General features: G+C 32.4%; 3 protein-coding genes across 3 annotated transcripts; 1 reads left to right on the top strand and 2 right to left on the bottom strand.

The window, feature by feature from the left end:
• The first annotated feature begins 8,642 nt into the window (after positions 1 to 8,642).
• Positions 8,643 to 12,312, top strand: LOC145567994 (flavin-containing monooxygenase FMO GS-OX-like 4). Its single transcript, XM_081627433.1, has 8 exons — positions 8,643 to 9,028; positions 9,545 to 9,808; positions 9,903 to 9,973; positions 10,388 to 10,540; positions 10,666 to 10,748; positions 10,922 to 11,057; positions 11,174 to 11,347; positions 11,769 to 12,312. Exons 1-8 carry the CDS (start codon positions 8,698 to 8,700, stop codon positions 11,985 to 11,987), a joined length of 1,431 nt encoding a protein of 476 aa, XP_081483559.1. The 5' UTR covers positions 8,643 to 8,697; the 3' UTR covers positions 11,988 to 12,312.
• Positions 12,313 to 13,222: 910 nt separating this feature from the next.
• LOC145569504 (protein RGF1 INDUCIBLE TRANSCRIPTION FACTOR 1-like) lies at positions 13,223 to 15,014 on the bottom strand. Its single transcript, XM_081628844.1, has 5 exons — positions 14,620 to 15,014; positions 14,344 to 14,532; positions 14,170 to 14,244; positions 13,913 to 14,059; positions 13,223 to 13,814 (listed from the first exon to the last, which is right to left on the bottom strand). The coding sequence occupies exons 1-5, from the start codon at positions 14,620 to 14,622 to the stop codon at positions 13,446 to 13,448; spliced, it is 783 nt and encodes a 260-aa protein (XP_081484970.1). The 5' UTR covers positions 14,623 to 15,014; the 3' UTR covers positions 13,223 to 13,445.
• A 1,097-nt stretch (positions 15,015 to 16,111) lies between these two features.
• LOC145569503 (MLP-like protein 31) lies at positions 16,112 to 17,506 on the bottom strand. Its single transcript, XM_081628843.1, has 2 exons — positions 17,283 to 17,506; positions 16,112 to 16,581 (listed from the first exon to the last, which is right to left on the bottom strand). The coding sequence occupies exons 1-2, from the start codon at positions 17,467 to 17,469 to the stop codon at positions 16,313 to 16,315; spliced, it is 456 nt and encodes a 151-aa protein (XP_081484969.1). The 5' UTR covers positions 17,470 to 17,506; the 3' UTR covers positions 16,112 to 16,312.
• Between the last annotated feature and the right edge of the window lie 1,463 nt (positions 17,507 to 18,969).

Raw genomic sequence — 18,969 nt, 5'->3', positions numbered from 1 at the left:
CAACTTTAATATTTTAATCAATTTAAGTACTCCGTCCGTTTCATAATAATCATTATACTTTGACCGGCATACATATCAATGCACAACTTTGACCATTAATAATATAATTGCAATTATTACTCTATAGTCTATATTAAGAATTATAAAAGGTTAATAGTTTAATACTATGAAAATATACCTAAAGACTAATCCAAAAATATTTTACATGGCAACATATGTTTTTTATATATTGGTAAAAAATATAATCAAAGTAAGCATATGATCGAATAGTGCAAAAGTAAAAGTATTGCGATTATTACAAAACGGAAGGAGTAGTTGACATCGGAATAAAATGACACAATCTCATATATATATTTTTGTTGGAAAATGATAAACATAACCCTTAGGGCTATACAAAGTTTTTTAAAAAAATATATATTAAGAATAAATTAAAATTAATTACTCCGATTTACACATACTTTTATCATAAATTTCCAACTTAATTCCATTTTAGAAAGTATATTTAATGTTAGGGCTATATAATATATATCATTGCCCATTTTTATTTTTGAGATTCCCATATAAATATGTTTCAAATTATTTATGGCCAAGTAATTAATACTTCCTCTATTTTTATTTAGTTGACACCTTTCTCTTTTTACGCTTGTCAACGCACTATTTTGATGATTAATATCTCTAATTCTCGACATTGTAAAATTATAAAAAGTGGATATTAATAAAATATACATTGAAGCGATTTAAACAAGATTCCACTTGATTATGTTTTGTCGTAGCTATAAATCACAAATGCTAGTCAAAGTGTAGTTTGTAAATAGTGTAAAAGTCAAACAACGTCAACTAAAAAAATGGAGGTAGTATGTTACTCTGGTAAAAACTACCCATAAACAAAACATGTGATCCCATTATTTGCATATTTAGTTCACAGAACGTCAATAGTTATGACTTATATCTATTGGATACTCCTTAGTCCTTACTTTAGTTATGCTCACTTGATATGGTAGAGTCTTGGGCGTCTAGCCCTTTAACTTTCATGATTATTGCATAACTAACTAAAATAAATCCTTTTTATTTAGTATCGTTAGAGGAGTAAAGTTGAAAGGTTTGCGAGAATTGACCCCACTAAAGTTTTTTCAATTAAGCACTTTAAGGTGATGAGTATTAGCATCATGAAAAGTAATAGTTTTTGTTTCATCTGAAAAGGGTACAAGTTAAGTCATGATACAAGTTTTTTTTGGGTAAATAAAATATGAAGGGCATTACCAATTTACCAACATAAAATTTCATTAAGATTCGTCAAATTTTTCGAGTTAGCAGGATAAACACTGTTTGGGAGTGTGAATGGGGAAAATAAACGAGTAGGAGTATGAGATTGATGATTCAAACCTTGGAACTTAATCGATGAATTAAGCTGAATTTGTATTATGATGTAGCTCAATTAGTAGGTATGGTCTCATTTCCTTTGATTTACTTCATCTATAGCATTTAGTGAGTAATGTATAGGTTGATTAGTAAAATGATCAAATTCAAGGTGGTTATCGATTTTGATGATTTTCCAAAAAAAATTACTGCTTACTCGAATATCCGATCCTATCTTAATGTTGCTCAATACCTTATTATCACACGTTAAGCAAATACTTTATTCGTTCTCTTTTAATAGCAACATTTGAAATTATGCATTAGTAAGCGTAAGTGAAATTCAAAGAGTTATAAATTAAAAAGAATTGAGAAAGTATATCAACAATTAAGAAGGAATAGAAAATCCATTAAATGCCTGTTCTGATTGACTGAACTGAACTGAATATTTTATGAGAGAAGGAAATTAAAAACTGAACTGAATTAGATATTTTATGAGAGAAGGAAATTAAGAACTAAAGTGAACTGAACTTATTGAAGCTGAACTGAAATGAAAATAATTTGAAGAGAATAGGCCCTAAGTTCTTACTATTAATAGGCTAGACCTTGGTTTCAAAAAAAAAAAAAAAAAGAAGGCTACACCATTCAAGGATTTCTAGTTATAGTTCTAGATAGCAAAATTTTTATTTTATTTTATGACAAGAGGAGATAGTGAAAATTGTGTACATACAAAAAACCTTACAGAAATTATAAGTATGTTAACAAATGGAAATAACCGAATAACTAATGAAATAAGGTAACTAAACGAAGAGATCATCCAAAGTCCTTGTGTAACTAGTTATAATAGCTTGCTACTTGTTCTCTAAATGATATATTACTCAATAAGGCAACTTGTTCTCTAGAAAACCACATGTTGGACGCTAGCTAGCTTGTACCCCTACATGCTGTACACATTCACCAATCTCACGTCTCACATCTCCCCTTCCCTCCCCAAAGAGTCAACATAAAAACTAGCATATTGTTAAATTATTAGTATTATTACCAATCACATACTATATTGTCTATATGCATGATTTTATAACCTAATTCAAATCTTACTCCATGTATATAAGTAAATAGCTAAGATAGGTTAAAATGATTCATACTCGTGATATTCAGTATGACAAGATATGAACCAATTGTCCGAAAAGAAAAATTCTTTATCGAAACAAGATCTCTCACCTATGCAATCAAACACCAACTCTGTAATTTTGTTATTTTTACCCGGACTAACCTAAATGGTTGCCACTTGCTAGAATGCTAGATTATGATTTTCTAATAAATTGGATACTTTTTTCTGTCATCATTTCATGCAACACTCAAATTAATCCAAACCTGAAATTAAGATAATCTAAGCAAGAGCATGCATGATGATTAGTATGAGTGAAATAGACAAATTAAATAATGACCAAAAATATGGACAGGGAACAAAAGTTACAAAGGAGAGCTATCCCAACTATTAAGGAAGTGAGTGGATTATTGTTGTTAGATCATGGTAATTAAACTAATTACTTCTTCATCCTAATTGGTCCACACCCAAGTACCATTAGCAAATAATAATTCAGCCAAAAGAAAGAAAAAAAAAAAAGAAGAAATATAAAAAAAGGGGGGGGGGGGGGGGGGGGGGGGCAACGTAGCTGACTTAACACGACAAATCCATATTAATATCCAGATAATATGATATTGATCATATTATTATAGTTGTGCAGTTGTACTTAGTGGGAAGAAAGAAGGCCGGCATTTGGGTACCTGAGAATTAATCCTTTGAAATTCAGGATCTTTTCCATATAGCATGGTGCCATTTTCAATTTTTTATATATTGGAAATTAGATCTGAATTGCACAAGTACACAACCCAATTATGTTGGAGGATTTTTTTTTTTTTTTTTATACTGAAATATAGACTTGAATGTATATATTGTAAATTTGTAATACTCTTTTCATTCCGCTGCAAACAATTTGATTTCATCAAAATAAAATCATTTTCAAAGTGGAAGATTTTTTTTTTTTTCCAATGGAGAATACTTATTCCAATACTTCCCTTTATTTTTATATCCGTTTAATGTATGGTTCCAAATCCACCACTCATAAAATTTTATGATAGTAGTTTTAAGGATGGGTATCATAGAATCATCATGTGGATTTGTTCATAGGCTTAACAATGTGGAACGACACTTTTGCTTATAGGCTAAAGTGCTCAGCAATAATGCACTTAGCTTATGTTTTTCATAATGTAGTATTGTAAGTTAAAAAAAAAAGGAAGAAGTGTTGCATAGACATTTAGAGCTAGCTTATTTGGTATATAAACATTTACGTACATAAAATCAATATGTTTACCATATAATTCTACTTTATACTTATAATTGCAAACTCTTAGTCTCTCACAGTTTAATTAAACTGTTACAAATCCTTACAAGTAAAAGTGAATTGGAAAAGGTATATAGAAGTATACAAACATTTCTGAAGGAGCATGTTTTCCGGATAAATGGTCCCTAGGTTTTGGGTTAATCAAGAAGCTACTTGTACTCTCGTAGGTCGTAGTACATGGGGTTGTCTAAATAAAGTTCAAACTCCAAAATAGATTACTGCCAATTAATCAAATATACTACTCCATTTTAAGCTAAGCAGAGTATCTAGTTCCATTATTCAGGACTTTTGAGAATAGTGTAAGAATGTGGACACCAGTTAATCTTAGGGAATTGGGGATTTTATATAATACTCCATAGATCGTAGTCTCGTAGATACATAATTACTTGGACTTTTGGTCCCTAATCATGCTTATGTAGCACCTATCACGGCTATCATCAAATTATGCTAGATTGCTAGTAGAGGTGTCAATTCGGATAACCGGATGAAGTTTGGGTCGGGTCTGTTCGGGTCGGGTCTGCTCGGGTCGGATATGTTCGGATCAAAATTATCCTTTTAACTCGGATCGGGTCGGATCGGGTCAAATTCGGGTCGGGTCAAATTCGGATCATGGTCTTTCGAGTCCGGGTCGGATATGGGTCGGGTCAACTCCAAATCGGTTCACTTTCGGTTCGGATAAATTTGGATCGGGTTTAAAACGGGTTTAACCGGATAACTTCGGGTCGGATGAATTTGGGTCAGGTTGATTTAAGTTCGGATGATTTCGGTTCGGTCAAGTTTGATTTGATTAAGATAAGGTTGATCCGTTGATTCATTAAATGGTCAGTTTCGATTCAATTCCTTTTTGTGTTTGGCTGGATTTTGGTCAAGCTGACCAAATTCATATCCAAATAAGGTTATTTTTAATCTAGAGATATTATTGAGTTTTTACCTTATTATTGGTTCAATATGATTATTAATTATGAAGGACGAAGTTTTAGTTTTCTCATTTGATCAAGTTATGTATAATTTTTATCTTAAAGGAAGATTGAGATTGAATAATTATCGATAACTTATCATACCTATATAAGTGAGACCGAGCTAGTGATATATTGATGAGTAATAATAGTTACATATGGTGATATATACAAAATAGAATATCAATTTTTTAAGGTTATTACAAGATTACAACTCTTCATCAATTGTACAATCTTGTGAGGTTATGAGTTTTGTACTATTAGTTTAGTTTATTACTAATTCAATTTGTATAAAATATTTGTTAGAGTTGTTAGAATTACTTTAATACTAATTCAATTTTTATATTAAAAACTTGACATTATACATAGTGATAGTTAATTGTTACCATGTACATTCTTTTTATTTGAGCATAAATTATTGCATATGTATGTAGTGCGTATATAACCGTACGATGCATAATGCCTATAATTCTAGGATAATGCACAGTTGTAGAGGAAGTAGTAATGAAGGAATGTTATGTATTTGTAAATACATAACAACGATTAAAATATTCTAAAAACACATGGTAGAGAGAGAAAAAAGGAGAGAGATAGGAAGAGGGAGCTCTTTATATGGACCCCGCCTACTTTTTGGTCAAATTGTCTCATGTGATGGGTTTGTAGTAAACTTAAGACTCCAAACTATTTCTTTGTAGTAAGAAAGTTAACTTATTAATAATTAGTAAATATATAGTATAAGAACTTGAATAAAAAGGTCAATAATCAATCATGGTCGGGTTAAATTCGGATCGGGTAAAAATCAAATCGAGTTAAAATCGGGTCGGGTTAATATCAGTTCGGGTCAAAACAGATCGGATCTGATCGATTATTTGTCGGGTCAATTTCGGATCGGGTTGAGCTCAAATCGGGTCAAATCGGTTCGGTTTGAGTTCAGGTCGGGTCAAATCGGATTCGGGTTGAGTTCAGGTCGGATCAAATCGGTGCCGGGTTAAGTTCGGATCGGGTCAAGTTCGGATTCGGGTTGAGTTCGGTTCGGTTACAGATCGAGTTTGGGTCTTGAATTTCTCGGATCAAATCGGATCGGTTACAGTTCGAAACGGATAATTTTTTTCGGGTCGGTTCGGGTTTGACACCTCTAATTGCTAGTACCATTATAATTAGTTCATCTACATAAACTACGGAAGAATTACTCCAATCATATATATATATATATATATATATATATATATATATATATATATATATATAGACAATAGGAATATCTAACCCTAATATTCCTAATTATCTTATCTTCCTAAATTTATCATAATATATGACATATATCTTTTCACAATAATATCTCATATGAATTCTCATAATATCATATCACAATATATTCCTATCTCAATATATAAATTAGTGTTACGTATTCAAAGTGTAATTTATGTTTAATACTTATATTTTATTACTCCGTAATTATAATATGTAATCCTTTCAAAACTATATACAAGCATAAATACATCTTTTAAAATTGGTGTAATTTATTCTTAGGGTTACATCTATTATTTTTCTTAATATTTATTTTATTTTTTGTTACTCATAATTTGTAACTTGACGAAGTGTGTCATGTCAAAAATATACGTTAAAATAAACAAAAGAAGCAAATATGATGAATAGAAAATTAAGGTTGATAAATTACAAGTTACAACAAATTCTACAATGAGTTGTCATTGATTTATGTTATTTTTAATAAATCAGTAATTTATAAGATTAGTAAACAAAAATCTAATGCTATTACTTTTTGTACTCCAGAACAAAATAGTACTAGATGAAGCCCATGCGTTTTACGATTTATTTGAATTTTTAATTTAATTTTATTTTATTTATGTGCTTAAATTTGTTATATATTTAGATAAAATTCCTAATATCAAAAGATAATATTTTATATTTAATTAATTTAAACTTAAAAATATCATTCGCCAATTTTGCTTGCGTGGTATTTGAGTTAATTAATTCTAAAAGAAATTAATAATCTCTTATTTAATTGGCTACAACTAAAATTTATAATCATACCTGACGTGATAAGAAAAGTAAATCCTACATGACTCTCTAAAACCTCGGGATTTAACTCCCCTTTATATATATATATACTAGTTTTGTGTCTCGTGCGATGCCCGGGTTATTTATTGAATTTTAAGATAAATTTTTAATCTATATGTCAAATTTTAAAACATATCATTGATACAAAATTAGTTAGGAATTGACGTGGTTTTGTGACGATTTGATATCTAGTAGGCATGTAATGACTAATAATAATGTTGGTGGAAATGTTCGATTTAATTTTATACATTAAAAAAATAAAAAATTAGCAAAAAATAAATTAAATAAAATAAATGTTCAAAACCCGTTGGGTTGATCCGAATCTAAAACTTTGGGCAAGGGTTGGACATTTCTTGACTCGTAACCTGAAGTGACCCAATCGAAGATGACTCATGACCCGACCCTAATTGACAGGTCTACATAGTAATAAAATTCTATTGGATTGTGAAGTATATTACTTTAACCGATTAGTATATATTATAAATGGATGCTTTACGCTTTAAACTACTTCCTTCGCTCAAAAAAATAATATGATATAAAAAAATAAATTTTTATAATAATTTTTTAGAGTTATAATCTAATAATTTTTTTTGAATAAAATTATAATTCAATTTGTACATATGAAATATTGGTATTTTATCGAAAATAAAACTCTAAACTAACAACTTTATCCTAAAATTCTATCCAATCAGAATTCTAATCTAACTTTTTTATTTTTTTTTATTTTATGAAGTCTATTTACAGGGCCGTTTCTGAGATTTTGGTGGCCTAGGGCGAATATTTAATTTGGGGCCCTGTTAAAACTTTAAGGTATACAAAACAAAAGATTCCTCAATTTTAACTACACATATCAAATTTGAAAAATAAAAAGCTAACAAAGCTCTCAAAAAATAAAAATTATATATATAAAACAAAAAAGTTTCCTTTTATTAACATTTTGTTACGTAGTATATTTTTTTATTTTGAAATATAATTGTAAGAAGTAATATAATGCTGGTGAATTAAGAATTTCAAAGGACGATTACATATAACTGAAAGCTTTCTTGTTAAATATTGAGACGATATATCATTGTTTGCTTACATTATTCATCTTCAATTGATATAATTACTACTCATTAGGAAAGAGGGATTTGTATTTAATATGAAATTGGAAAAGAATATGGGTAGAATTTGAAAAGAATTAAAAAAAAGTGAAATATGGGGATTTGTGAATGATTAATTATAGGCATGATTGCGTGGTTAACTTTAGTTTTGGAATCTGAATATTATGTGCAATAATCTAGGGTGAGGGAAACCAAAGAAAAAAGAAATTATTATACGACGTAGTTATATGTATATTCTGATCAAACTACTATAGGATTTAATCTCTTTATAGCTTTGTTATTTTGGGCCCTAACTTCAATAAAAATTAGGCTTCCTAATATTGGGCCCAGGGCAGGTGCCCCACCAGCCCTGCCCTTGCTACGGGTTTGTCTATTTAAATTATTTAATGTGGCGCGACACTTGGCGAAGAGTTGAAAGAGAATTACAATCTAATAATTTTTTTTGAATAAAATTATAATTTAATTTGTACATCTGAAATATTGGTATTTTATCGAAAATAAAACTCTAAACTAACAATTTTATCCTAAAATTCTATCCAAACAGAATTATAAACTAACACAAAAAGTTGAAACGCTAAGTGTCGTTATCTCGTGACCTGGCTAAAAGTTTAGCTTTATATATTAGTTATATGATATGATATTAGATTCTATCCAAAATATTTTAGCGTACAAACAAATGAAGGGGTAAAAAAATGTCATTTTAATTTGGTGGAGTGGTGGACTAATTTATTTTGAGAGAAATTTAATGACAATTGACAACCACAAAATAAAGGTATTTTATCCTTGTACTCCTTGATTACGATGATAAAATTAAACACAGTATCATTTCAGCAAGGCTCTACGATCCCAATGACGCCAATCCAGCTGACACCCAAGAAAGTCGCCGTAGTTGGCGGCGGCGCTGCCGGCTTAGTGGCGGCGCGGGAGCTTCGAAGAGAAGGTCATAAGGTGGTCGTGTTCGAGCGTGGGCCCCAACTGGGTGGAACCTGGGTCTACTCGCCGGAGGTTGAGTCTGACCCACTTGGTCTCGACCCGACTCGGAAAATCGTTCATTCTAGCCTCTACAGTTCTCTCCGCACTAATCTTCCTAGAGAAGTTATGGGTTTTCGTGATTTTCCCTTTGTTGCTTCTGGTTTGTAACTCTCTTTCTCTCTAATGTAATGAATAATGATTCAAATGCTAGAATTTGATTATTTCAACAGTGTTTATTCAAATGCTATGTTTTGTTTGTTTGAATTGGTGATTACTAATTAGGTTACGTTTTTCGAATTGGGGCATTGTTTTATCCAATTTAATGACACACTCAGCTGCAAAATGCTTGCATCCAGAAGAATACAACTCATTATCGAATACTTATTCTAGTTTCAGTTAGCCTACTGTTGTTAATTGTACATCTTTTAAAGTGAAATCTTTGATATATGAACCCTAGGAAAATTTATGAGATTGGTGAATACCAATGTCCATACAATACTTTTAAAATGAATTGGTGATTGAATGAACTTTGCGCAAAATATACACCTTAAGAGGAGTGTATTATATGATGGAAAAATAGGCTTTAAGATATACGGAGAGTGTATCAATAATTACTAGACTTGAGGAATTGTCTATCTAGACATATTGTTGATGGGTTATGCTGGTCTTCTTGCAGGAAAGACGGACAGAGATCCACGGAGGTTTCCAGGTCATCAAGAGGTGTTGAGATATTTAGAAGACTTTGCTAATGAGTTTAGGTTACACGAGTTGGTTCGTTATCAGACAGAGGTGTGTCATGTTGGTTTGGAGACTGAAGGTAATTGGAAGGTGAAATATAGGATGCAAGTTGGAAATGATGGTAGTGAATTTAATGAAACTTATGATGCTGTGGTTGTTTGTAACGGACATTATACTGAACCACGGGTTGCTGAAATTCCAGGTACTTTATTAACTGCTACTGTTGGCTCCCTTTTTATATTAAAGATCTTGATATTTTTCTCATTGTATATTTTCATATGATTTATATCTTGCAGGCATTGAGCATTGGCCAGGGAAGCAAATACATAGCCACCATTATCGTCTTCCTGAGCCCTATCGAGACCAAGTATGTGCCTTGTTTTCTATTTTCTTTGGTTGTGTTCTCTTTGTACCTTGAAATCTATGGGGTGATAAGTGTTTATGCATATGAAGTCTTTTTTGTTATTCAATGAAATGCCTTGCAGCATTCTTTGCAATGAACTCTGTCATGCTTTATACTTGTAATTTAAGCTCACCTGATGTCTTGATGTACGTTCTTCCATGGACCATAGAGAGGTTGTTGAGCTGATTTACATGCTGTCAGAACTTGGCTTCCTGATTGGGAACGCCAGTGTTCCTTGCTATTGTGATCAAAGCGTAGTGAGCTTTTGTATCAGTAGGAAGAAAGAAAAGCATATTGGCCCCTCCTTTTCCCCCTTTGTTGGAGTAACTTGCTTTGCTAATAATTCTGATTTTGGCAATCTATTTCTGCTTTTACCAGGTTATAGTCCTGATAGGGAGTTCTGCAAGTGCTGTCGATCTATGCAGGGACCTTGCTAAATTTGCCAAAGAAGTCCATGTAGTATCTAGATCAAAACCAGAAGGAAGTTTCGCAAAGCAGCCTGGTTATGATAACTTGTGGCTCCATCCAATGGTAAAAGCACTTACCTAGGGTAAGATATAGATAGCCATCATTGGAAAGTATGTCGATGGCATTGTTTGCCCCTTCTGAAGGCGATTAGCTGATAGCCTGCCATTCTAACAGAAACACTTATGCAGATAGAAAGAGCCCATGAAGATGGTAGAGTCACATTTCAAGATGGAAGTGTGGTGCTTGCACAAGTCATTCTCCACTGCACGGGGTATTTTGAAACTCTCTCGATTCTCTGATTACTTGTATGTTTTTTTTTTTTTACAAAAAAAAAAAATTTTAATCAACAAGCAGAATATCACTATATGGTAATTTATCTGCAACATTCTTTAAGCAACAAGCAGAATATCACTATATAGTAATTTATCTGCAACATTCTTTCAGCTACAAGTATCATTTCCCTTTTCTTCATAACATTGGTGCTGTAAATGTCGATGATAATCGTGTGGGGCCACTGTACAAGCATGTATTTCCACCTGCATTAGCCCCAGGGATCTCTTTTGTTGGCCTCCCATGGAAGGTAAGAATTTCTCCTGGTATTGTTTTTTGTTGTGGACTTGTGTCTCTTGGGAGATCATGGTCTCATTGCCAGATGGTTGGACCAAATAAGTAAGAATTTCTGAATATTGGCGACAGGTTGTCCCTTTTATTCTCTGTGAACTTCAAAGTAGGTGGATAGCAGGTGCTTTATCAGGTCGGATGTCCCTCCCGTCAGAAGAGAAGATGATGGAAGATATAGAATCTTACTACTCAAAATTGGATGCTGCAGGAGTTCCAAAGCATTATACTCATAACATTGGTCATTATCAGGTAAATTTTGCTCAATAAGAACAATTTCCATATCTAACTTATGAATGCTTGCTCATAGTCGCAGACGCACTAAAAATATAGTGCTATGCTACTGTGTTTGCAAACTATTGATCATCTTGTGAATTTCTCTTTTGTTTACATAGTATTTAATTTGAAGTCAGCTAATGGAAATCGAGGCTGGCAGAAGTCTCTTTTGCATGTCTTAGAGCTCAATAGATATTGTCCCCTGTGCTTATATGTTTCAAACTCCTCATTCCTTGGTTGTCATCGCCCTTTCCCTCTTTTTCCTTCATTCATCTTCATGATTCATTCAGATACTAGTCAACAGCCAACCTGGACATTTACTTGATTTTGATATGGAATTTCTAAATACCTCATCCCTAGAAGATACTGCATATCTGACTGACTAAAATCCTGGCAGTTTGATTATGATGATTGGCTTGCTACGGAGACTGCTAGCCCTCTCATCGAGGAATGGAGAAAGGGAATGTATCGTGCAGCTAGCCTCCGCAAGAGAGCTAAACCAGAGACGTACCGTGATGAATGGGACGATGAAGACTGGAAATCGCAAGCCTATGAAGATTTTAAGCAGTACTTTCCTGTCGAAAGCAGTACTGTGATTGCCTCTTCGGCACTCTGATTCAAACTTTGGTACAAAATTATTGACTCAAGATCGTTTATGTCATACATATCTTCCGAAAAGAAAAAATAACCAGCAGTGGCATCAAAACATATACTTAGTACGTACCAGCATGAATATAATTTTTCCATACTTGCATAGATAATAAAATTTGTTTTGTTTTTTGCATTTTTCTGCAATAGCTGAGTTTGTTAGCATATATGGCTATGTGCATTGGGCTGTCATTTGATTAATGTTACGTAGTATTTGTAATGGAGTAAATGAAGGCAGTAACACAAACCAAATTCTGAAAACAATATTAATTCAAATCCAGTTCACGTATAAATCTGCTTTTTGGTAAGAGGCTTTTAAAGGCCCCACTTATAGATGCTGTGATCCAACTAGGCCCACAATTTGGGGTCTTGGGCCTTTTTTTTTCTGTCCAGTCCCTACTCAAGTACTGATTACTGGCCAAACCCAGCTATTTAGTACGACTAGTATCAATCATTTTTCCCTTTTTTTTTTTTTTTTTACCTTTCTGTTTTGTTGGGTCTTGGGCTGGGACACTGGGTCCATTTGGGAAGTAAGGTTGTGGACCCTTCACTTATCACAAATTCTAAAGCTATCGTTATTTATTTTTTAAAGTTGCAATTTTTTCTCAATAAATGTTGCATTTTCTTGCATCAGAGAGTCAATAGTTTATAATTAAATGATTTCAATACGAGTGCAATATCACTCAACCGTCTTACCTCCTACGTAACATAGTGATGTGTAACAAGAAAACTCTTAAAAGTTATTACAACACCAATACTCACGTTAAAAATCATACTAGAATATTTCATCATTTTGTGTAGTCATAAAAGCTAAAATGACTAAATTACTCCGTATCAAATGTATTGATCATGTCTTGATAATAATAGTTGAAATATCGAGAAAAGTGATTCCAAAATGAGGTACAAAATGATCCAATTGTATGTTCATTACTTCACTTAAAATCACAATGGATGAAATAGCATGCTCCCTAGAATCCAAGATGCATAAGCTAAATAAAGAAACCATACTCCGTAGTAAAATTGTTGATCCCCATACTCATCAAGACATAAAAAAAGAAACCATTCTAAAATCAAAGAAACCAACATTTAATATGGTAAAAACATTAATGCAATAACAAGAATAATCAAAAGTACTAGTAATAGAAGAGTAAAGATAAAAGTTCAACCACTAATAAAAAGATTTGAGTTAATTTTCTATCCAAGTATCTTGTGGAAAATTACTATACCTATTCAAATTAGCTGCCCTATTTTAAATCCCCAAATCAGTAAATATTTCTTTTTAACCTCATCTACAAAATTGGGAAAGTAACAAAAATTTACTCCCCTCTACCTAAAAATAGTAAAACCCTTTACTGAAAAACTAACCAATAATTTCCCTCTTGACAAATTTCCTTTTTTTTGGTTTTTGTGTTCAGAAACTTCAGTTTCAGCAGAGAGGAGACCGGTTTGGCACTCCTTTTTTCCTCCGGTTCAGAGAATTGTGACTGTGTTCAACCGGTTCAGCTAATCGGCGACACGCTGAATCAACAGAATTAGGGCGGTTCAAACCGGTTCGAGCTAAACCAGTGAGATTACTGCGCCTTTTCCTGAAAATTTCTGTAGTTGCTGTGCAAAGTAGAGCGGTCCGAAGGTCATTGCTTGAAGTTGAACCGGAAGATGTTGGAATTGAACCGGACGAGTCAAGGACTGATTCAGGTGTTACTACTTGAAACTCGTCAATGTCTGAAAATCCCAACATTTTGTGGTCTGATACGTTGATTCTTAAGCTCCCTTGTGTTGATATTATATGCTCCACCTTCAATAATTTCAACAAACCGAAAATTAACATAATTGAAAAAAAAATACTAGTATCAAAATTAAAATTCAGGAGAAAATAAAGTGAAATTGAAATACCTTGCAAGAGAGACAGCAGAAAAGGAAAGGTTCTTGTAAAGAGCGATTGCAGGTGAAGCAGCAATTCCCAGTACTTGGGCTTCTGTTGAATCGAGATTTTGGCCTTTGTCTTAAAAATACCACTTTTGCACTGTTTGTTATGTATCCCTTTTTATCATAATACAATTCAAACCCAGAAAAAAACAGATTGAATCAGATTCATAATTTCTGGGAAAATTGAATCAGGGTTTATTTCTGGGAAAATTGAAAAGACTTACTTGAATACCAGAGCAATCCATGAGTTTTTCAGCATCAGACAATTTAAGAACATCATTGTAAACGTATCGTCTCGCCTATTAATCAATTTAAAATAAAAAAAATCAACAATTTAATTCAAAAAAAGAGGAAATTGAATGAAAAAAAGGAGGTGTTTTTGAATGAATAAGAAGAACCTGAAGAAGGACATGTTTACGGTGGCGAAAGAGGCATTTAGGGCAAAGACTAGTGCAGCAATCAAAGCAGAAAAGGTTTTTCTCAGATTTCTTATCAGAAGAAGAAGAATCAGAATGAAGCAAACATGGCTCAAAGAATTTCTCATGAAGCAGAGCATCCAACCATGTCGGAATTGAACGAAGACCCACCTGATTAAATTCAACAAATAAGCATTTAGTCCAATATTAAAACCATAAACGAACAAAGTAAAATTGAATAATTAAATAAAGACCCACCATAATTCAGAATTAGAAAAACAGAGCACTCCGTATTAGGAGAGAGAAAGAGAAATGGAAATCAGAAATGGTGTGTGTGTGTGTTTGATTGTGGTAGAGTGAGTACTAGTAGAGTGAGTGAGTGAGCAGAGAGCAGTGTACGAAAAGGAATTGTCGTATTATGGGCAGATTTTGTGATTTTCTCTCTCCTCTTTTCTCATGTTGGCAGAAGCTGCAGTAGTGCACTAACGGGGTTGCTCTGCCAACTGCAATGCTGGGAGGGATTTGTATTTTGCCTACTCTGCTTTTGCCAAATTGCCACTATTTGCTTTGGTTTTTCATTTTCATTTTTCATGACTCATCTTCTTTATTGTTTTTTTAACTGTATTTATCTTCTTCTAGTACGGACTTATATTTATCCTTTAACCCATTTCAAAAGTTTTTGCATCACGCAACGTGTAAGTTTTACGGAGTATGTAAAAATCATATCCGATAGTCTGGAGTCTATTAGATTGTAGCTAAAAAAAAACAAAAAAAAAAAAAAAATGCTTATTAGCTAATTTAAACACGTGTTGATTAACCTATTTGTTTTATCACATGTTTAATAATGTTTAGCATTTCTAGCCACTAATAAGGAATTTTGATAAGAATTTTGACAAATTTGGAGGCACACATAAAATAGAGTACAAAGAGTATAATAATTGTATTATATTCGAAGTATTATTAAACCAAACAAGTTATCTATTGTCATTAACTTGTTATATAATGTTTAGCTATATTGGGTATTAATTCATCTATTTTTATGGAGGATAATTGTTCTTTAAAATCAGAATCTACCGAGAACAAATTGGGTATGATTAAGCTTCTCTGCTATTGAGTATATGACTACAAACACATTGTCGTGTTTATCTTTCTAGTGAGGTACAATTAATTAGCTTGTAGCCTTAATCCTATGTATCATTATTATATGGACCAGGAAGAGACCAAATGCCAGAAATAGGCATTTCGAAATCTGATTGGATATAGCATGCAACATTTATATGCTCGGTAGAGAGGGCCTAAAGTCCATTAAAAAAAAAAAAACTCACCTAGCCCATAAAAATTGGGCCTATTAAGTGAGGTCTTTAGTCTATCAGGGCTATCACCTTTTTTTATTTATTTATTTTATTTTTTAAGTTGAATCCATAAGCTTGATGTCATAAGGTCAGAGTCCTAACAACTACACCAAGTAGGCAAGTATGAGGTATGACTTAGTTTATCATCTATTTTTACAGTTTTACTAGGTTTATATTAGCTACTCCGTATATAATACAACTCCAAGTGCATTAATGCATTATGTTGAATACTACTACATACTTCAAAAAAATAAGCATCAACAAAGCGGGGGTTGGGAAAATTTTGTTTCCACTCCGACAGCAACGAAGTAGTAGAAGAAGCAACGGCGTGTGGTCGGAGTATTAAACCAATTAATCACAATTCAAACAGTTGAAGAGCCAACTTCCAAACAGTACAATTCATCAATTAATCACAATTCAACTCTTTTATTAATGTTATGATACAATAGCTTACACACTCCAAATGAAACATATAAACTCACTTCTTTGTTTGACACTTGATAAGCAAATACGAAGTATATCATAACATGCACATAATAGCAACACACCAAGTACCAAATAACAGAAATACACATTTGTTGGAATAAATTCATGAATCATCATTCGTTCAAGTGATGGGCCTCAATATCTCTTGTCATTCCAATAATGAAGTCCATGAGTTTAACTGGGTAAGGCCCAAAGTCTTCAAACTTCTCAAACTCAACAGCCCACTTAACTGCAGTGATTGCACCCCTGTCCACCACCTCGAGGGTTACTACGAAACTTTTGTACTCTTTTAAAAGTGAACCTTCTATTATTTTGAATCTCACTAACTTGTTCTTCTCATCTATAGCTTCAACTACCACTTTGGCCTCACATTTTTCCCCATCTGCAATAACGCAAAAGCAAACACTTTTAAACATAGATATAAATTTTTATATGATACAAATTATTGAATCGGAATACAAACTTACAAGTGGCAAAGTAAAAACATAGGTATTAGAAACTAGTCAAGTGGAGGTCGATATGTAAAGAATCAGTGGTGATCCACAATGTCCAATAAGTAGTCATTGGTAGTGTATGTAAGCTCGATTATATGTCAAATGTTGGTGTCAAATTAAGATTTGAGATTGTATGGGACATAAGCTTATATAAAGTTATTCCGTATAAGTCTAGTTGTTCAGCAAGCTTTAGTTGGTAGGGAACTCACCTTGTGACTTTGAGGTCATAAGTTCGAGCCCCACCAACTACAAAATGTTTGGGAGTAGGGGGATTCCCTTACCTCCCCTCTCTATTACGGTTAGATGGTTCAGTAAGGCCTTTCATCTTATTATTAAAATAAACCTTTGGTTCTTTTTTTAGTTAAAAACCTAGAAATTAGTACTTCTACTCTGTTATATAAGGACATAATGATACGAGTATATATAGTACTCTATATGCATGTAATTATTTCAAGTTTTCAACATCTACTCCGTATTATTGATGAACAAACTTTAGCATGTATAAGTTGAAAAAAAATACTACGTATTTATGAAGTGGGGAGTTATAGTTAAATAATTGTGAAGCAAAAAGTTTGCATTTAAATATTACCAACGGAGTAATTCCAGAAAATGACAGAGTTAGGCTTGCCAAATTCTCCCTCATGCACGTCGCAGCTATGGATTTTTTGAGGAGTGATGTTGGAGATATGATGAGGTTTGTTACCAAACAATTCATGAAACACATCTCCTGATGACTTGATATCAACTTCAACTTCCATCTTCCCTAATACTCCCATATTTGATGATCGAATATGTGAAAAAAAATAAATGAAGATTGTTTTATGTTATTGCTTGTATTGGCTATATTGCCTAATGCCTATTTAAAGAAGATTATATTGGTGACCCCTTGAAGCTTATAAAATTATGTATTATTTTCTACAGTAATTTGTCTTCAATAATAGCCTAATTTCTTATTCATTTGTTCTACAACTCTAGACCTACCAAGATTTACGAGATCCATAAACAAATAAATAAATCCATAAAATCATGACGTCTCACCTTTAATTATTTTACAATACACTAGATCGACCCAATTGTTACAACAATATTGTATAGTGTTTATTTCTTGAATAATATTTCGTATAAAATCGAGAATTTACTTAATTACTCCCAAAATCGATCAGCAATTATGTTATTGATTTTCGATAATATAATAATCACTACTATGTAGTACATACCTCTTTAATCTAGGCTAAAACCTAAATTGGAATTTGACCTGTTAAATATGATAACTAAATTCATATCGAGAAAGAAACTTTATTTTTTCGTTACACTTTAATTAATTTATTGGCTGTATGTTGTTGCACAAGATCAATTTATTGGCTGTATGTTGTTGCACAAGATCAATCAATAATCCTTATAGGCTCATATACACTACTGTTAATACTGTACTGTAATGGCTTGAGTGAATTATGCTAATGATGTCAAATTAATGTACAGCTATCTGCAAAGCCCAACGCGTTAGGTCACTAATCAAAGATTTTTTTTTTTTTCCACATTTAGATTATATTATACTAACGCCTACTATTGTTTAAAAATACAGTTACATGATTCATGTGGTTGTCTTCCTGTAATAATATACTATTCATGCAAATCTTGCTGAAGGATGCTTAATCAATGATATACGTCTTCAATGCATTGTTAACCATAAATGACTAACATGACCCACTTACTAAATATAGATAACATTATAAATTATTCACTGAATCAAATCATCTATACGTCTTCAAATCGTGACTTTCGATGAGGATCTGAATGATTGATTTAAAAAACCATAGGAATTCAAGAATTTATATTACTCCTACTCCAAATTATTGATATCAAGACCAATTGACATATTTAGGTCAAAGTTTTACCACTTGAGCTCAGTTGAGCATGAACTTTTTTAGTCCCTAGAGCAGCTAAGGCACACGCGTTCGCGCGCCATAACTAGTCATGTCTTAGAAACTCTTTCGATTTGCCTGTTGTTGGTAACAATAATAAGGGTAAATATATAAACATGCAATCTTAGGGTAGGTATAAATGTTTGTACACTATTATTAAGAGTTAATACAAAAACAATTAATATTATTGAGGGCAAATAAGAAAATAAATATTTTAGAGAGTATAATCGTCCAAACACTATTCATAAGAGTCATCTCAAACTTTTTGAAAGTAGGGTTTGTGAAAGTAGGGATATACGGCTATATCAATTAATCTAATATATAAAAATGTATTATTTCGACCAATAATAAATA

Source organism: Chenopodium album, chromosome 11 (genome assembly GCF_948465745.1).
Source record: "Chenopodium album chromosome 11, dcCheAlbu1.1, whole genome shotgun sequence".
NCBI classification, from domain to species: domain Eukaryota; kingdom Viridiplantae; phylum Streptophyta; class Magnoliopsida; order Caryophyllales; family Amaranthaceae; genus Chenopodium; species Chenopodium album.
Note: the sequence above shows the minus strand (reverse complement) of the source record. Positions and strands in the feature narration are given on the sequence as shown.

Excerpts from the sequence above, each read along its gene's own strand:
- LOC145569504 (XM_081628844.1), bottom strand. Across the intron at positions 14,245-14,343 it reads GTAAACATGTCCTTCTTCAG|GCGAGACGATACGTTTACAA; the intron begins GTTCTTCTTATT and ends ATTGATTAATAG. Across the intron at positions 13,815-13,912 it reads TCTGCTGTCTCTCTTGCAAG|GTGGAGCATATAATATCAAC; the intron begins GTATTTCAATTT and ends AAATTATTGAAG.
- LOC145567994 (XM_081627433.1), top strand. The coding sequence starts at position 8,698 with ATGATAAAATTAAACACAGTATCATTTCAGCAAGGCTCTACGATCCCA. Across the intron at positions 9,809-9,902 it reads ACGGGTTGCTGAAATTCCAG|GCATTGAGCATTGGCCAGGG; the intron begins GTACTTTATTAA and ends TATATCTTGCAG. Across the intron at positions 9,974-10,387 it reads CTGAGCCCTATCGAGACCAA|GTTATAGTCCTGATAGGGAG; the intron begins GTATGTGCCTTG and ends TGCTTTTACCAG.
- LOC145569503 (XM_081628843.1), bottom strand. The coding sequence starts at position 17,469 with ATGGGAGTATTAGGGAAGATGGAAGTTGAAGTTGATATCAAGTCATCA. Across the intron at positions 16,582-17,282 it reads TTTCTGGAATTACTCCGTTG|ATGGGGAAAAATGTGAGGCC; the intron begins GTAATATTTAAA and ends GCGTTATTGCAG.